Consider the following 17481-nt stretch of genomic DNA (forward strand, 5'->3'; position numbering starts at 1 on the left):
TTATCACGCCACGAGGCTTACATCCATATGGTTTCCGCTATCTCCTCGCTGCTCTCCATACGGTGCGCGAACCAGACCTGCATTTGCACTTCAAAGCTTTGTAATGTACTCTATGGCCCCCGCCCAGCTTCAAACAAACATCAGACACAGCAGAGCGCGATTATGATGCCGAGCCAAGGTGCCCATAAACAGTAAATCTGGGAGCTGGGCTGCTGTGGAGAGGGGAAATGTGCATTTGGAGACTAGACTGTGAGCTTGTCCTCTGAGAGGAGCACAGCTGCTGGCTCAGCACATCCTTTAATAGTTACGGATGGTTCAGGACATTCCAATACAATTCCCCAAGTCCACACATCAGAAAACTGGAGGGGAGCTTTCCACAGCGTTCCAGGGCATGAAGTTGCTCCAGAAGAGTGTTTCCAAATCCCAACACGGGATACAACATCCCAGATTATACTAGAAACTAGGATCTGTATTTGAACGCGCAATATGGTCGCTGCCGGGTGAAAACCTTGCATCGCCAAAATGTCAACTTTTCAGGATCTAAGGAAAACAGCTTTGTTTTTAGCTTGTGGGCCTTGCATTGTTGTAGTTTACCCAAAGGCTTTTGAAAGGGTTTCCTAAGCACCAAGGATTGTAGAATTTTCTCAACCCATAAAGAACCCAAAGAGAACGTAATCTTTCAATTGAAGTTCAAATATTAAATCAGCAATTGCTACGAGGTTTTCACACGACAACAGCGATACTCTGCTTTATGAAGCATTCATGAGAGAGGCTCTGTGTTTAGCAGCGCTCTTGCTTTACTATTCCCATTAATCGGTACTTTACAATTACATGGGCTGCGAGCGCGTCCCATTTTACTATTTCAGTGGGTGTGTGGATGTTTCTCAGTCTTGCTCTGAGCGGCAGCGCTGAGGCCCGCTGACCCACAGCAGAGTGACACAGAGGAGATAGTCATCTGGGATGAGACACCGCTCATCACTCTCACGTCACAGCACACACACACTGACATGCCCCCCCCCCCCCCCCCCCGTCGCCACATATCTCAAAGCTCGCAAGTCAACCAAAACGGACATCTTGTGACCGACGACACGGTTACCAAGGAAACAAGGAAATAAGCCATGTGCTAATGTCTCGGCCGCGCTCAAATTAAGGACACCTTCACAGGACGTGAAGCCGGAGCGCGCCAAACCGGAGCACAATGGGATCGGTTGAGAGGTTTGTGTTAACCCCCACTGCACTCAGCAGCAAATCGTTTACAAAAGCACCACCTCGATCAATAAATCACTCAGTCAGTCGGTGTCGGTGTGTGTGTGTGTGTAGTCAGGTTTGATAAGTGGCTGCAGGACGAGCTCTTCACGCTGATGACACAGAAAAGCGTCCGCGTGCATCTCATCTCAAGCTCCAGCAAGAAGCAACACTGCAGTGACAGAAAAAAACACCCAAAACACACTGTCATAACCTGCCTCGCGAATCGGAACAGAATGATCCGGGCATCATCTGAAAAACCGGTGGCATCAAAATCGGCCCTAGACCAGCGTGACGGTAATGAAACCAGCCTCTGACTGCCAAACATCCCGCAGCAGAGGCACAGCGAGGCACAGCGAGGCTCGGCCGGGGCCGGGCCGGGCCGTGCCGGGCCAGGCCGGGCCTCGCACACACAGTGGCACACAAAAACACCGCCGCACTTCAGAGAATCTCGGCAGCCAATCGGCGGCATCGCGTGACGAGGCGAGCCGCGAGGTTTGGCTCCGGCTCCGTGGACCGGTCTGACGGCCGCGAGAAAAATAATAGCAATAACGATGCATATAAATTACAGCGGTTTGATGCTTTTGGCCTCGACAACGGGGAGAAAATTAGCGGCGGTGCCCAGGCGCATGCATCATTGACACCATGCGTATCAATAATGCATTGAGCTCTGCTGTCGCCTCACTGCTATTTTTAAAGGGTTGGGTGACAGAAAAGAAATTAAGCAGTATGGAGCTCACACTGGGCTTGTAGTGCCGAGGGTAACATGTGTGCAACACCGCCCTCGGGGACCGGCGCAAGTGTGTGGCCGCGGGTTTTTTATCACCGCTGGCCTTGATGAGCAGGAGACTGAACCTGGGTCTTAAGCACAGCAACACCTAATACCTACAATTACACAAACATCACCCACTGGAGGAAAGCAGCTCCAAATGTGTGCGTCATTATCAGCGTTACTAAAAGTCACATCACCGTCAAGGCTTTCAACCATAAATAAAGCCGCTGAAAATGTACATTCAGAATCACTTAAGATAGACCAACAGGTGTTACTGTCTTATTTAGCCAAACCAGGGCAAAACAATGAAAACAAATCCAATACGGACACGCTAACCTTGATTAGTTGGCTAAAGGCGTGAGGTAAACAAGAGCTGCCGCGAGACTCGACCCTTGACCCTGAACTTGTAGTGTCAGATTGACAAAGAGCTAAGGGAGGCTGGGGACGCGTTCTGCCGGCCGTGATTGAACAGACCTTTCATCAGTCGGGTTTATCCCAATAAGAGGGGAGAGGAGGGGGAGCTGCTTAAGCGAAAAGAAAAAAAAAAAAAAAAAAAAGACAAAAAATCCTGTTTTTACTTGAAGTGTCAGTGAGAGGATCATAAAGTAGCCTGAAGCAGAGGGAGACAGACAGAGCTGGTTTAAACTGGGGATTTAAAATGGAGGTCTGACCGCCCCTCCTCCCTCTCTCCCTCCTTACACAACCCAGCTAGTGTAAGCTCACCTGAACACACACACGCACACACACACACACACACACGTACGCATGCACACACACACACACACACACACACACACACACGCACTAAACAGTATTGCATCGACAATGGTCTAATATCTTTTGCAATAAACAGCGTACTGCTTCAAATGTCCTGATTTCTTTGCCTTATACAATAGTACAACAGGCATTTCATAATCCACAGCCACACACACACACACACACACACATAAACACATACACACACACACACACACTCATTTTCTGGTGTTTTTCACCTATTCCCTGAATGGGTGAATGAGCGGGTCCCTTCCTGCACAGTAAACACAGCATTTCCATTAGAGTGTTGGGAGTGTGTTCAGTGCTCTGTGACTCAGACACTGCAGCACTGTGACTGTGTGTCTCCAGCTAAACCGCTGCTCAGCCTCAATAACATGGCCTCTGGTTTGTGCCACTTCATAGGAGCTATAGGGGCTACACAATGCTTTCCAAAGTGATGAGCTACTACAGGCAATAGGCAGGGCACACAATATCTGAGGAACTGGGGGTAAATAGCTTTTGTAACAGTCCTTGCTTTGAGCCACTGATGTACACAAAAGTGATGCACACACACACACACACACATCCACGCATCACACTCATACCCACAAGCTTGCCCACATGATAATTTCTCTGTTATTTGCACACACAGAAGCAGATGAATATGCAAATAACTTGTGAGGGGAATATGGATCCCCTTGTGCCGGGAAAGGAATATGTTAATGACTGGTGCAGGGGATGAGTGTTAATCACAAGTGTAGGGTGCATAAATGCGTTTTGCAATGGTGTAAGGGGCTATGCAAATTACATGTATAGGGGGATAGTGGCATGTAAATCACATGATTCACAGACAGAAAGTCAGCGGTGTGAGAAATATAGTTGCTGGTGTAAACAACTCGAATACATTAGCGAGGAACATTATGGTGCGAATTACTGGCATAAGCCGGGCGGAATGGGGGAAAAATCTTTAGGATGAATGTACTTGCACACGCAAATGGATTTCTATACCGTCTGCTCCCATCTATTTTGCATTCGGAAGCCCAAATCAAGACGCTGTGATAAGGGCTGTCGCAGCGGCAACAGTTGCCAGGGCAACCTGATGGCAGGAAGCAGGGGGTGGGGGGGTGATGGGGAGGAGGGGGGGGGGAGGGGGGGGTATTATGTGAGGACATGGGCACAATGCGAGAGGTGATTTGCTACCGTTGGAGGAACACTGGCCGGCTCGTCGAGATATGGCATCTTATAGGAACATGACTGACAGGGGGCATCGGGTGCCGCACGAGGCGCCGACGGTGACGCCGTTTGGCGCATTAGTCTGAGAGTGTGTAGTCATGGCAACGAGGTGTTGACATAGCGCAATCGCACTCTGAGCACTGTGATAGCGATGACATTCAGAAAAGCACAGAGCGAGTGTGAGTAAGCTTGTAAACCAGAGCAGGGCCTTTCCTGTCCCCCTGTGCAGAAAAAAAAAAAGGACCCAATGCTGACCGCTTCACATTCGCTGTGTCTCATCTCAAGCAGAGCCAAAGGGATACAAACAGTGATATTTCAATTAAAGTTGATTAGAACAAAAAACCAAAATAGCCACCAAGTTTCACAGACTTCAATTGCCATTTTATGTGCCAGGTTTTTTAATTTTCAAAGTGACCTCTGCTAACAGAACATCTCTCATAATTATAACCAGTGTAATTAGCTAATTATAATAACAATAACAATATTACAATAAAGATAACACTTGATTTAAAAAAACAGAAAATAATCAAACTAGATAAAAACCCAAAATGAAAAACACTTATCATAATAGTTTTGTTTTTAAAAGAGATCTATAAGGTTCTATATTTTTTCATTTAATTGTCCTTTTTCTTTAGAAAAAAATTCACCCACCGCTATATACTGTACTGTATGTCACCTAAGTCTTTCTGTCTCTTTCATTGAACGAGCTTCGCTTACCTTTTAAATGCTTGGCAATGCCTGTCGTCCATTTAGCTCCCTGCTGCCATGAAATCCACTCATACACGATAACACTGAGATACAGTTGTGAAATAATCCTCTGCAAAGGAGCAGTCTCCATCAAAGGTTCATGTCCTGTCTTTAATGCATGATAACATGAGAGGTCCTGACTGCTTGAGACATCAGAGCAGACGAGTCACTGAGGGCTGGACTGAGGAGGCCATTTTGAGGGCCAGGTATTTCCTGCTGATGCATGTGGAGTTCAATTAGCGGCACACAGAGTCCATCCCAGCGCCGGCGTCCATTTGCCGAAGAATCCGACAGGATCAGTCATAAAACAACTTCACTTTCATATACAAATGAAAAAAAAAAAAAAGATGCACTTCTCAGCTATTTGTATACACTAGTAGTAGTAATAATAATAGTCACACTAATGATAATAATGATAACGTAACATAATAACAATAATATGTATCATCGTCGTGATATATATTACATTATGTTGAAACCGAATGTTGAGCAAATCTAGAGTGTTTTCTGTAGAGAGCATGCTAAACTAGCAGCTTTTTAGGAATATGTACAGTATAATATTGTTGATCGTTTACCGTGTTCGTCTTTATATGATCGATATGAGACAAATAAAGCTAACACTTGTTATCATTATTACCATTACGATCATTATTATTAGTACTATAGCCATATTGTATATCAAATGGTGAAGAGCTGTAGTCATATTTCATCATTTCGCAGTAGAGCATAAAGATCACCCTCCTCCAATGACCCTGTTTATGTAAATGCGACAGGAGAGGGAACACTTTGTGTGGCTACAAAAAAGTCGAGACCAAAATAAATTCACTCAAACACTTTGCCAGGTTTCTGTTTTAGCTCCCGCTCAACTGAGGCCGCTCTCCCCAACGTGTCCTTATGCAGCACAGTGGGAGAGGCCATCTTGTTCAAAGCTGAGAAAAGTCGTAACGGAGGGCCACTACAACAGCTGTTTCTTTATATTCTTCAGACGTTGTAGTTTTCAGTCAGAAGCTTGATAAAGATTCTTTATAATTTATTTCTTTGAATGAAAATATATTTATATATAATATGTACTTTCAGTCTCTTTAGATCTCTCGTTGTCCTATTCGCCTTTTCGGCATCTGTCTTCTCCCATGACAACCCACTCTGTTTCTCTCCTTCTCCTTCAGAGGAGACAGTCGCCAGTCAGGTGTGAAAGGGGAGAAAGTGAGAAAGTGAGAGTGACGCCACTTCTGTAAAACACAACTCTTGCGGTTCTCTCTCCCTGCAAAGTGCTAGTCTGATACCTGTGTCCTGGACAGAAACGCTGCACTGCTCTAATTTATGTTTCTCTGCTCTGTTTTAGTGCTTCCTGGAAGCCTTGCGCTACTTTGGGACTGTCCCGCTCACCTAAACCATTGTTTGTTATCCAATGGCTCTGCCAAACACTAATCTGACAACTTCAACAGTGTTCAATGTCCAGTATTATCTCTCCCTCCAAATATATACATGGGTGTTCTCAATGTGTCTGGTAATATATGAAGTGGCCTGTATACACCTAGTGAAGTTCATTGCACATGTGCATTATTCATAACTTTCCACTCTGATTGTGGACGCTGATGAAAACAGTTGGCTTGGGTTTGTACTTTGGCACAGATCGTAGCAGGTTTGACAGGTGATTCTCGATGCATTCTGATGTTTGTGGTCTAGATCATTTGTGTGTATGTTTCTGTATGCGTTGAAGTGTTGGGCAGATGCTATTGCCGGGACTAGTGTTGAGCAGATGTAATACTCTATCTTCTTCAGTCTTTCTATCTGCTCCTCTGTCAACAGATTGACAATGCAAAGCAGTGACTATGTCAAATTTCATATTTTCTGGAATCTGTCCATGAGGACAGTAGGCTACAATCCGTCTCATACTGCCTTATATTCTCTCTCATATGCTCTTTCTGTCTCACCGTCTTCTCCAGCACCCCCTCCTTACCTCTTACTTCCCCTCTCACTTTCTCTCAGATTTGAGTCTCTTGCACATTTTCCTTGGAGCCACTCTTAAAGAGCAGTGGCTCGTTCTGGCCTTTCCCCATAAGACCCTTCAGAGAACTGTGGATGCCCAACTGGGGCAGGGGCACCGGGGAGGGCAGGGTGCCACCCGTGGGTGTTCCCCCACTGGTGGAGGTTGGGCCCTGGGAGCAGGAGATGGGCGTGTTCTGGGACTGAGAGCAAGGCGAAGGGTTGTTGTTGTTGTTGAGGCCCATGCCGCCCGGGCCCATGCCCAGGCTCATCATGTTGTTGTTGAAGTGATGGGTTTTGTAGTAGTGGTTGAGGTGCTCAGACCGGGCCAGGTTAGGCAGGTTGACTATCTCCGGGTGGTGCAGCCTGAGGCTCTGGCCCCCTCCTATCCCGCTGCTTCCGCTCTGTGTCACGGTGGAGCCTCCTGAGATGCCGCTGCCCCGACCGCTGGCCCCGGCCCCCAGCTCGTCCTCCACGTTGATGATCTCAATAGCGCGGGCGGGGCCATGGTGTTTATGCAGCTGGTGCTGCTTCCTCAGCTTGTAGAACACAACCAGCATCACCGCTGCCATGAAGGTAATGGCTACGAAGCAGCCAATGATGATCTTGGTGGTTTTCATCACGTCGTCTAGGCCTGAGAAGCCCGGCTCAGTGATGGGCACAGTGAAAGTGGGCCGGGTGGCCCGGGGAGAAGAGGAGGACCAGCCGGCTGACAGAGAGGAGGCCGTGGTGGAAACGCCTTCTGGCCACAGGTGACCGGAGGGAGTCGGGCCAGGATGAACACGGATGAAGGTCTCATTGATGGCGAACAGCGCAGAGTCTTCCTCTCCTGTGGACTCCACCGTTTCCACGGTAACAGTGGTGAAGTAGGTATAGTTGACACTGACATCAGCGGCGGTGACATTGAGGACAGCAGTTGCGGTGGTATTGCCAGCAGAGTTGGTGACCATGCAGGTGTACTGGCCTGTGTCTCGCAGGGTGACATTTGTGAAGTTTAGTGTGCCATCATGCAGGACGGATATGCGCACCCGGTAGGAGCCGTGGGTCATCAAGGTGCCGTTAGGGGTGATCCAGTTGACAGATGTCATGGAGGTGCCTGTGCGACACTTGAGCTCGGCAGCCATGCCCTCGGTGACATTGAGGTCGGTCGGCGGCTCCACGATGACAGGGGCGTAGCAGGTGAAGTGGCTCTGGTCGAGCTCTCCGATGTACCTGCCCTTCAAGCCGGGGGGAGCGTGGCAGCGGGCGCAGCAGGTGGTGTTGCTGGGCACCGTCTCTTTCAACCACCAGCTGAGCCACAGCACATCGCAATTGCACACCCAGGGGTTGTGGTTGAGGTGCACCCTCTCCAGCTGGTGAAGGGGTGTGAAGAGGTCATGGGGCAAGGAGTGCAGGGAGTTATGGGACAGGTTGAGCTCTTCGAGGTTTTTCAGGTCGTCGAAGGCGTTGCGCTCAATGACGGACACCTGTGAGTGCATGAGCCACAGCTTGCGGAGAGACACCAGGCCCTGGAAGGAGCCGGGTCGGATGATCTCCAGCCGGTTTCCTGACAGCTCCAGCTCCTCCAGGCGCACTAGGGCCGTCAGTTTGGGAATGTCCTTCAGCCCACACATGCCCAGGTTCAGGTACCGTAGGTTGATGAGGCCCACAAAGGCTGCGTCAGAGATGAAATCCAGCTTCTTGAGCTCACCCAGGTCCAGGCGACGGAGCGAGGGCACGCGGTGGAAGGCGTAGCCCGGCAGCGTCTCGATGGGGTTGTTGCGCAGCCACAGCTCCCGCAGCTTGCTGAGGTACTCGAAGGCATGTGATGGCACCAGTGTGAGGCGGTTGTCGAAGAGCTCCAGCGTGTTGAGGTTGGGGAGGCCATTGAACGCTCCGACTTCAATCTGACGGATCTGGTTCTTGGAGAGCTGGAGGATCTCAAGGTGCCTCAAGTGTTTGAAAGTGTCTGACTTGATAACCTGGAGGGCAGAGAAGGATAACGTTACTGTCTGACATGTAGAGTGATAGATAAACAGAGGTTTAAGTGACTGTTACAAGGATGTGTGCGAAAAAGTTTTATGATGAAAGGTTTGGTAAAAGTCAAAAGGTGTTGCCCATCAATAGGACCACCACTTGTGATAGTTAAAAGGGATTTATCCTCATTATGATGTTTAAAAGCTTTGAAAACTAAAATATTGATATTACAATTGCCTCTTTTGTCAGAGTTCACACTTCCACAAATCACAGTCTAAGACAAAACTAAGAAACCATATTAATGCAATTAAAAATGTCTAAATACACAAACTGTGGCACATTTTCTCCATTACACAAATGAACAACCAAAAGAGATGTTTTCATGCGAGAAGACATGTTTCTGGAAAACATGGGTGCCACGGGCCCCGGACACCGCACACTAGCATCAGCTAGCTGTCCAAATGGAGCTCATTTGGCGAGAAGTCAAAGACACACAGCTAGTGAGCGCGACTAAAAGCCCCTTAAATCTCTGACTGTTCGAGATATGTGTGGCCAAAGCCCTCTGTGAGACACACAGAGACTCCTGGAGTCAGGCCATCGCCTCTTCTTTATGTAGAGCAGGAGCAGGAGGGGGCGATAGGCAAAGAGGGGGAGAGAGAGGGAGGGGTGGGGATGTTAAGAGGGGGTGGGAGCTGTCAAGGCTTTACTCTCAGGGTACTCAGTGAAGGAAAAAATAAGCCAGTGAATCTAGGATGCCTTCAGGTGTTAAAACATTTTTAGATTTTTAATCATTTCAAGTGGGGCTGCAGGATACAACAAACCGAATCGGAATTCGCAGGCTAAGAGCGAAGCGCAATGAATAGTGTTATTATTTCTTTATTTTTTTTTCCATGGGAGCAGCATCTCTTAAACCCTCGCAGACCAAATCATGTGGATTGATGCCCCATTTTTGCTCTGTTAACATCACATGCAGTTTAATCACATGCTTTCTCCAAGGAGCAGGGGATCTCCGTTTGATTGTGTTTCTGAGTCCTAATGTACAAAACAGTTAGAAATAATAGTTGATGCACTGGACTATTTGAACTATGTTTAGGGAATTTGTTGCTTTTCGTTAGGGTAGATCAAATATAGTGCAAATGAATTTAAAATCACAACAGAACAAAGCAGAGTCAGCAACACGAGGAGAGTTGCAATTACTTAAAATGTTGTAGCGAAGAGTAAAATAAACCCACTCTGTCTATAAATGTAGAGATTCATGCGCTTCGTATCGATGGTCTGTGGTTAAATGATCTTCCCTTGCAGCTGTAAAGCCACAAATGCTGTCTCGGGACTCTAGATAAATTGATAATGCATACAAAAGGCAGCACGGTGTCATGGAAATATGCCTTGCTTTCAATTCATAAAAAATTCCCTCAGTTCAGCAGAGGTTTAAATGTCTTCTCTAGCATTTTGACTCCTTACTTTTCTGTCTTTTACTAAAAACTAAAGTTTCAAAAAGAAAACCGTATCAACAGGTTAATCCACAACTGGCTGCAGCAGATATACAGTAGGTACAAAAAACCCAGCATAAACACATAAATAAACATGTTAATAGGTGTGTGTGTGTGTGTGTGTGTGTGTGTGTGTGTTCTCTGTTATATATGCATATGTAAATTTTCAGCACATCAATAACTATATATAACTACATCAATAACTATCATCAATAACTACATTATGTTGCGTCAATATGGGATGTTATATTATTAACATACACTGTTGAAAAGTAACACATTCATTTTTAATAGTGTGTATTTTCTCCATGTGATTTATGCAGCGATGTAGTTTATGTTATGTTGTAAATAAAAAAGGTGGGTAAACTGTGACCTCCAGTCGCTGATCATCATATGGGAAACAACCAGCATTACAAAAATCAATAATGTTTACAGGAAACCATTAATTTATGCCTTTTTTCCATGAAAAGAGACGATCCTCATATAATTTACATCGGTTTGATGCTGCTTACACTGGTGAATGATGAATTCACCTCATAAAGATTAATGTCAGACTAAAAGGTGTGTAAACTATATTCTGCAGATAAAAAGGTGGGTTTATTCCCCACATCCCTTCATACAGTATATGCATCTTCTCTCTCTGTAATATGTATTTATGTGTATTTTCTCTCTGGGATATGTGTACATGTATATTTTTGCCATGTGACATGTATTTTCATGGTGGGTTTGCAATACCTTTGTATGTGTTTTGCTTTTATTGTGTTTATGTAAAGCGCTTTTTATATAAAGTTTCCCTGCACGCAGAAAAGTAAAGGTGCAAAGTGGAACCGGAAATTGTTCTTCTGAGTGACGCCATAGAAGAACCATATATAGGGTTCTTAATTCGTAGTTATTGGATGGTGGGTGATGGCATACATGTGGAAAATAACCAAACTACTCCATAGTGTATATTGTGCAATTGCAAATGAGGCTATACAAGGGCAGATAAACAAAAACACAATGCAGGAGTCTAAGCAGAGGAGTGCAGAAATGGTTCTTTAAAGAACCTCGGTCTGAAAGGTTCTTTGTGGAACAGGAAATGGTTCTTATATGGCACCACTCTGAAGAACCATTTTCGGTTTAAGTCCACACCTTTATTTTTCTGTGTGTGTGTGTATGAAATGTGCAGTACAAATTAAGTTTGACTTGATTTGATTAGCGAAATGCTTTGTACGGCCAATATTTACCTGTATGGAGTTCTCCTGCAGGTTGAGGTATCGTGTGTTGACTGATATGCTTTCCGGCACCTCGTCCAGGTTTTGCCTGGTGCAGATGACTCGGCTGGCCTGGTTGGAGCAGGTGCAGTGGGAGGGGCAGGAGGAGGCGGCTCCCACCAACTCCGGCCCAGGTAGGAGGAGCCGCAGTAGCAGCTGGGCCAATAGAAAGAGGAAGGGGGAAGGGCCGGGAAGGCAGGTCAGCGTGGCGATGCGCATGGCAACTGGGACATGACCCTGCTCTTTAATCCGAAGGTACGAGTGAGTTGACTCCACGCCGGTGGATTTGCGAGAAAAGGTTTATTTTCCCTTTGGTCCTCCAGTGGCAATTTGTTCTTTCTAATTCCGCATCCTCGGAGATGTTTTTTGTCCTCTGTCGATCTCTGTGTTTTTTCCTCTTGTTTTTTGAACATAGAAATATGCAGATAAACAGATGTTATTCCCTTTTTTTCTCGTGTTGTCTGGGGATTTGAGCGAAGCTTTTTGAGAAGTGAGAAGAACCCAGGAGTTACTGTGGAAGAACAAAAGAGAGAGAGAGAGACAGAGAGAGAGAGACATATTAAATACAGAATACAGACTGTGCATCGTGTTTTCAACAGAGAATGAATAGGACCAATAATAGGTAGACATCTACAGTATAGCTTATCATGGGAGGGATTGTCAAAACATCTTTGAGAAGCTTTAGAACTTCTGTGTCACTGCTCATATCAAATCCCACATAATCCCTGAGCAGACATTTTGTCAGAAATCAAATCCTTGCACCCAGGGCAGGTGGAAGCAGATTTCTTTAATTAATGGTTAGAGGTGGAGATACTGAAATACTGAAGCAGACAAACAAAGAGTCTAAACTAGGACAACAGAGCATTTCTGTCTTTAAAGCTGCTATGTGCAGCATTTTAACATCAGTAAATCATTACCATGTTAATTGTAAGACATTAGTATAATTATAATGATAATTACTGTAAAAATGAATAAGATGGTCAGCCTCTGCCAGCCTCTTCACTGCATTTTACATTCTATGCCACAGGATCGGATTTGGCGGGAAATCTGCTGGATTGCTTTACGGCACAAAACAGGAAGAGGGCGCTGTTCTTCCAGAGCAAACTGAACTGAAACGCTCAGAGTTTCTGGCAGATGGGGGAAGGAGTGAAAGAGCAAAAGAAAAAAAAAACACTTCCAACATGTTTATCCTCTTCAGTAAAGCCAAAGAGAAAACAAACGCACACGCAGAGCGACGCCAGGGATCTTCTGTGTGACAGGAAACAGCAGGGTTTATGGGAAACGTGGTCTCGATTTTGAGAAACACCAGCACTAACAATACCGCCGGTGCGAGGTAGAGGCTGCAAATCGTCTCCACCACGGTCTCATTTGTTTACAGCAATTATACCAAGGCATTACAATTAATTTGGCGATGATATATTGACGTTTGAAAATGCTCCACATAGCACCTTTAATCAAGCCGATCGTTAGCTATCAAAGCCGGTCCCATCCAACACCGCTGCAACAATAAGAGAGCGGATCCAGTGAGCAATCTGTGCACTAGCATAGAACTGGTGATGGGATGGCAATGCTAATTCTATTTCCATACTAGCACAGCATGGCATGCTCTAGGGGCCAGGGAATGGTGGCGAATGGTGCAGTCTACATTAACACTAATAGACGGCCGGCCCAAGTCAGGCTCCACCAGCCTGGAGAGGCACAGACACTCTCCTTCCCTCTGCAGGTTATTTAGACCTGAATAACCTTAAATAAGGGCATCCGGCAATCTAGAGACGGTTATTAATGATGATGGTTGTAATGATGGGACTTTGACACGCAAACTCATTTGACACGCTGAGCATTCTCACTTGGCACAGTAAGAAAGGAGACGGAGGGGAGAGAGAGAGAGAGAGAGAGAGAGAGAGGGAGAGAATGAGAAGGAGAGAGAGGGATTATTAATCTGATAGATGACTGTATGGCTGCGGGCAGAGAAGGGAATTATCAACACTACAGTAATAGATGAATACTGAACAGCTGCAGAGACAGAGAGAGGGCCGGAGAGAGAGAGAGAGAGAGAGAGAGAGAGAGAGAGAGAAGATGGAGATGGAGATAGATGGAGGAAAGGTTGCGTGAAAGGGATGATGAGGGATAAAGACCCAGAGAGAGGTATAAATAGTGGGAAGAGCAGAAAAGAGATCAGTAGTAAAAGAAAGATAAAAAAAAAAGTAGAAGAGGCAAAATAGGGAGGGAGAGAAGAGGAGACATTAATATTAATAATCTCTCGCTCAGTGAGAGAAAGAAAGAGAGAGAGAAAGAGAGAGGAGGGGGGGCTCAATAGAGAGATGAATATAAAAGAGACAGAGACGGAAGGAGGGGGACGACAACACAGAGACGCATATAAAACAGAGAGAGAGAGAGAGAGAGAGAGAGAGCGACGGAGAGATGGAGGCGAAAGACAATACAGGAGGATGAATATGAAACAGGTGGAGATGCGGCGAAAGAGAGAGGGAGAGAGAGAGAGAGACAGACAGACAGAGAGAGAGAGAGAGGTTTCTCCTGAGTGCTGGATGAGTGGGGAGAGAGGGAGGGGGGGAGAAGGAGGAGGACGGGAGGGGTGGGGTGGGGTGGGGGGGGGGGGGTAAGATTGATCAATAATGCGTATGCAGTAGTGCAATGACATTAAAACACACACACAAGGACACTGTGATAAATCATATCGGCGGCACCATCTCTGATAGTGGCCAACGTGAGCGAGGACAGGACACCAGTGGACCACAACAGCAACTGCAACAGCAACAGCAACAGCAACAGCAACAGCAACTCAGTGCCGACGCAACACTCGCAACGGGGGGGGGCGGCGGCTTCTGCCCCGCAATCGCTCGTCTTTTTCCGTTCCCTCGCGCTGCATCTTAACATGCAGCAGCGCCGATGGATAAAGAGACACTCAAGTGTTATTTTTGGAACGACTCTCACCTTTTATTTTAATTTCCAGCCACCTTTTCTTTTCTTTTTTTTTTTCCCTCTTTTTCTTTTTTTTTTTGCGGGCGAGAAGTGAGTGCTATTTCAGGTAGACGACATATCTGAGTGGAGTCGAGAGGTGCAGAAGGAGCCGGGGAGCTGCAGGCTTGAGGTTGAGATGGTAGCTCAGATGTTGGGGGGGAGGGGGTGGGGGGGTGGGGGGGTGAAGAGGGGGGGGGGGGGATGCAAGTCCATAGAGGCGACTGAGACTAGTTGGAGCTGACAGCTGGTTAGAGGCCGGTTGATTGTATTCTGCCTCACAGCTGTCACTATCCACATGTTACAATAGTCTCTACCTGTAACTCTCCCTCCTCTTCCTCTCTCGCATCCACTCTCCTCTTCCGTTCCCCCCCATCTCCCTCGGCATCGCCCTTCTCCCATTTCCTGTCCCCTCTTTATAAAAGTAAGAAAAGTCTCTTCCTCTCTGTGAACTCCCCACCCCCACCCCCCCTTTCCTTCCTACTACTACTACTACTACTACTGTTTCCCAGGCCTCTGTTTGCCCCTGTGCGGGGCCGTGGAGTCCGGCGGCAGGGGCAAACGCTGCACTGACCTCGCAGTTTGATGAAAGATTAACCTGGTACACTGATGCACATTAACCCTTAACCCCCACCTCGTTCTCACTCGACCACACAGACACACACTGCGGCTTTCCTCCCCTTTTTTCGCTCTATCTCTCTCTCTCTCCAACTCTCTCTCTCTCTCTCTCTGCATTCAAATCTTAGCCAACAGAGTTACCATGGTTACCTATTCACCACAGTCTCCCTCTCCGTCCAGCTGTATCCCACCAATTTCACATCCAACCTCCTCCCCTCCTCCGTCATTAGCACCCTAAACACACTCATATACAAATGGCGCAGACCGAACGTGTGAATGACATCGACGCTCCGAAAACCGTGACATTACGTTACAGCACATTGCATTCTCAGCACTGATGATGATGATGATGCCGCGATCCAGAGAGACTTACAATGAGTGCAGCAGCAGAAAAAGCTTCAGCTCCTACAGTATGTTGCCAAAAAATGAAAACCAAAATAACCAAAGACCAACCAAAAATAAAGAGCGCAAAGGTCATATTACAGTATTCCTAAGGCCAGTGATAGTAGTAGTGAATATAAAATAGAATGCGTGTAAACTACGGAAAACAACAACCAGTATAAACAAGAATCAATTATAATGGCAGAAAACAATTGATTTATGCTTCTTTTTTTCGCCTTAAAAGACCCTCTCTTTGTATAACTTACATCCGTTTTATACGACTTGCTATGATGTAGACTATAAATTTCATATCATAAAGATTTATGTCACCCTAAAAAGGTGGGTAAACTCTATTCCCCGCAAATAAAAAGGTGGGTTAACTTGAATCTAAGTGGGTTTATCCTCCACTACATCCCCGCCTCTGACTGCAGAACCGTAATGTGGGAGCAAAGTGGTGGGAAAAGAAACAGAATACGAGCTAGAGAGAGCGATGGGGGATTTTGGGTTGGGTTTTTTTTAGTTTTTTTTTTAGAGACGAACCGAGTCTGACTGCAAATCACCAAGTGGCCAAAATGGCTACTAGGGAAACTACACAGGCAGAAGAAGCGAGTGAGTGCATTGATGATGAAAGAACTGTGGAGCAGATGGTTAGACAGAAACGTTTCTCACTGACTCTCACTAGATAGATAGATAGATAGATGGATAGATAGATAGATGGATAGATAGATAGATAGATAGATAGGCTGACAGGCAGCTGAACAGACGGCGAGCCGAACAGACAGGAGTGCGCTCCTTCTCTCCAGTGTCCTGTCTCCAGATCAGCATGGAGGCCCATCAATAATGACTCTGCACACACCAAGATGGCAGCTCACGCAGCCGCGAAAAAGAGCTCATCATGTCCGTTGTGTGCGGTGGGAATAAAGCCCTGACCTTTTCCCGCTCGCAGCTGACATCTCGCCAGTCAGGGTTGAGCCTGCGAGGCTCCAGGACCGAGCCGGAATCCGCTCTCCCACACCTCAATTTCAGAGACACGGAAGTCATTTAAAATAATAACCGAACACAGATTTTATCCGGAGCGGCACACAGCAAGTTTTCTTACTGTACCGCAGCTGCTGATACGGCCGTACGTTTCTGCGATAGCTGCTGATGCCGAGGTTAAACTGATTCGCTGAGGCCAATATTGGCGTTTAATTAGAAATCGGTCAATGTTCGTCCACCTCTCATATGATGGATATGAGTTTGTTTGATCAATATTACACCGCCTGAAACCTTTAAATTATTCTAATGCAAGATTTTGATCAGATTCCACAAAAACGCATGAGGATGTTGTATTTTTTATTATTGGCCTCGGTTTCAATGGAGCGTTTTAGTGTCCCATGATGGTCTAAAAGCTGTTTAAGAAGCTTTTCCAGCAATAAAATTCTAAGGGAAACACTGAATCACTGGGGTTTTTTTTACAATGAAAATGGTCAAATTTAAAGATATTGGATATAGGCACAAAGTACTGGCTACTGGCTGCTTCAGCTAAATCCGGCCTTCAAAATCCCATATGGTTGAAACCTTAGCTGATACTGACAGAAACCGACTCTCTCACACACACACTGCACAATTGATTTTCTGCACAAAAATGTATGCAACCCCGGGAACAGCAGGCTACTTGCGGTCTGATTGCTTAAGACCGGCATGGAGATTGTGCAGGAGGGTGATGAAGAGGACAAGCACGGGAACCCGGATCAACCTCCTCCCTCGCTCCCTCCAACCCTTCTGTCTCCCACTTAGGTATGAATGCCGAAAGCGAGGAGTGGATGTCTTCTCACAATTGCAGACCGACCCAATCGCGGCTCCTCCAGGCATCGCTAGGGGGAGAAGTCTCTAGGGAGAAGTGAAAATCCTTTTGGTGAGCAGACAATCCCTCCGCTCTCTCCCACCCTTGTGGAGGCGAGACTTGTTGGTGCTTCTGCTGAAACACTGCTACTCTGTTTTAAAGGAATACACCAAGTGTTTTTGGGAGATTGGCACTGTTGGTCAATGTTAAATAATGAGAACACAGACACCAAAATCATCCATG

General features: G+C 46.4%; 1 protein-coding gene across 1 annotated transcript; it reads right to left on the bottom strand.

Moving 5' to 3' along the window:
- Positions 1-6738: 6738 nt before the first annotated feature.
- On the bottom strand, positions 6739-11657 carry lrrc4ba (leucine rich repeat containing 4Ba). Its single transcript, XM_071547337.1, has 2 exons — positions 11412-11657; positions 6739-8700 (listed from the first exon to the last, which is right to left on the bottom strand). The coding sequence occupies exons 1-2, from the start codon at positions 11655-11657 to the stop codon at positions 6739-6741; spliced, it is 2208 nt and encodes a 735-aa protein (XP_071403438.1).
- Between the last annotated feature and the right edge of the window lie 5824 nt (positions 11658-17481).

This window comes from Centroberyx affinis, unplaced genomic scaffold (assembly GCF_046629955.1).
Source record: "Centroberyx affinis isolate AG114_WGS23_722 - 3 ecotype Tasmania unplaced genomic scaffold, CSIRO-AGI_Caff_v1 ptg005831l_1, whole genome shotgun sequence".
Lineage (NCBI taxonomy): Eukaryota > Metazoa > Chordata > Actinopteri > Beryciformes > Berycidae > Centroberyx > Centroberyx affinis.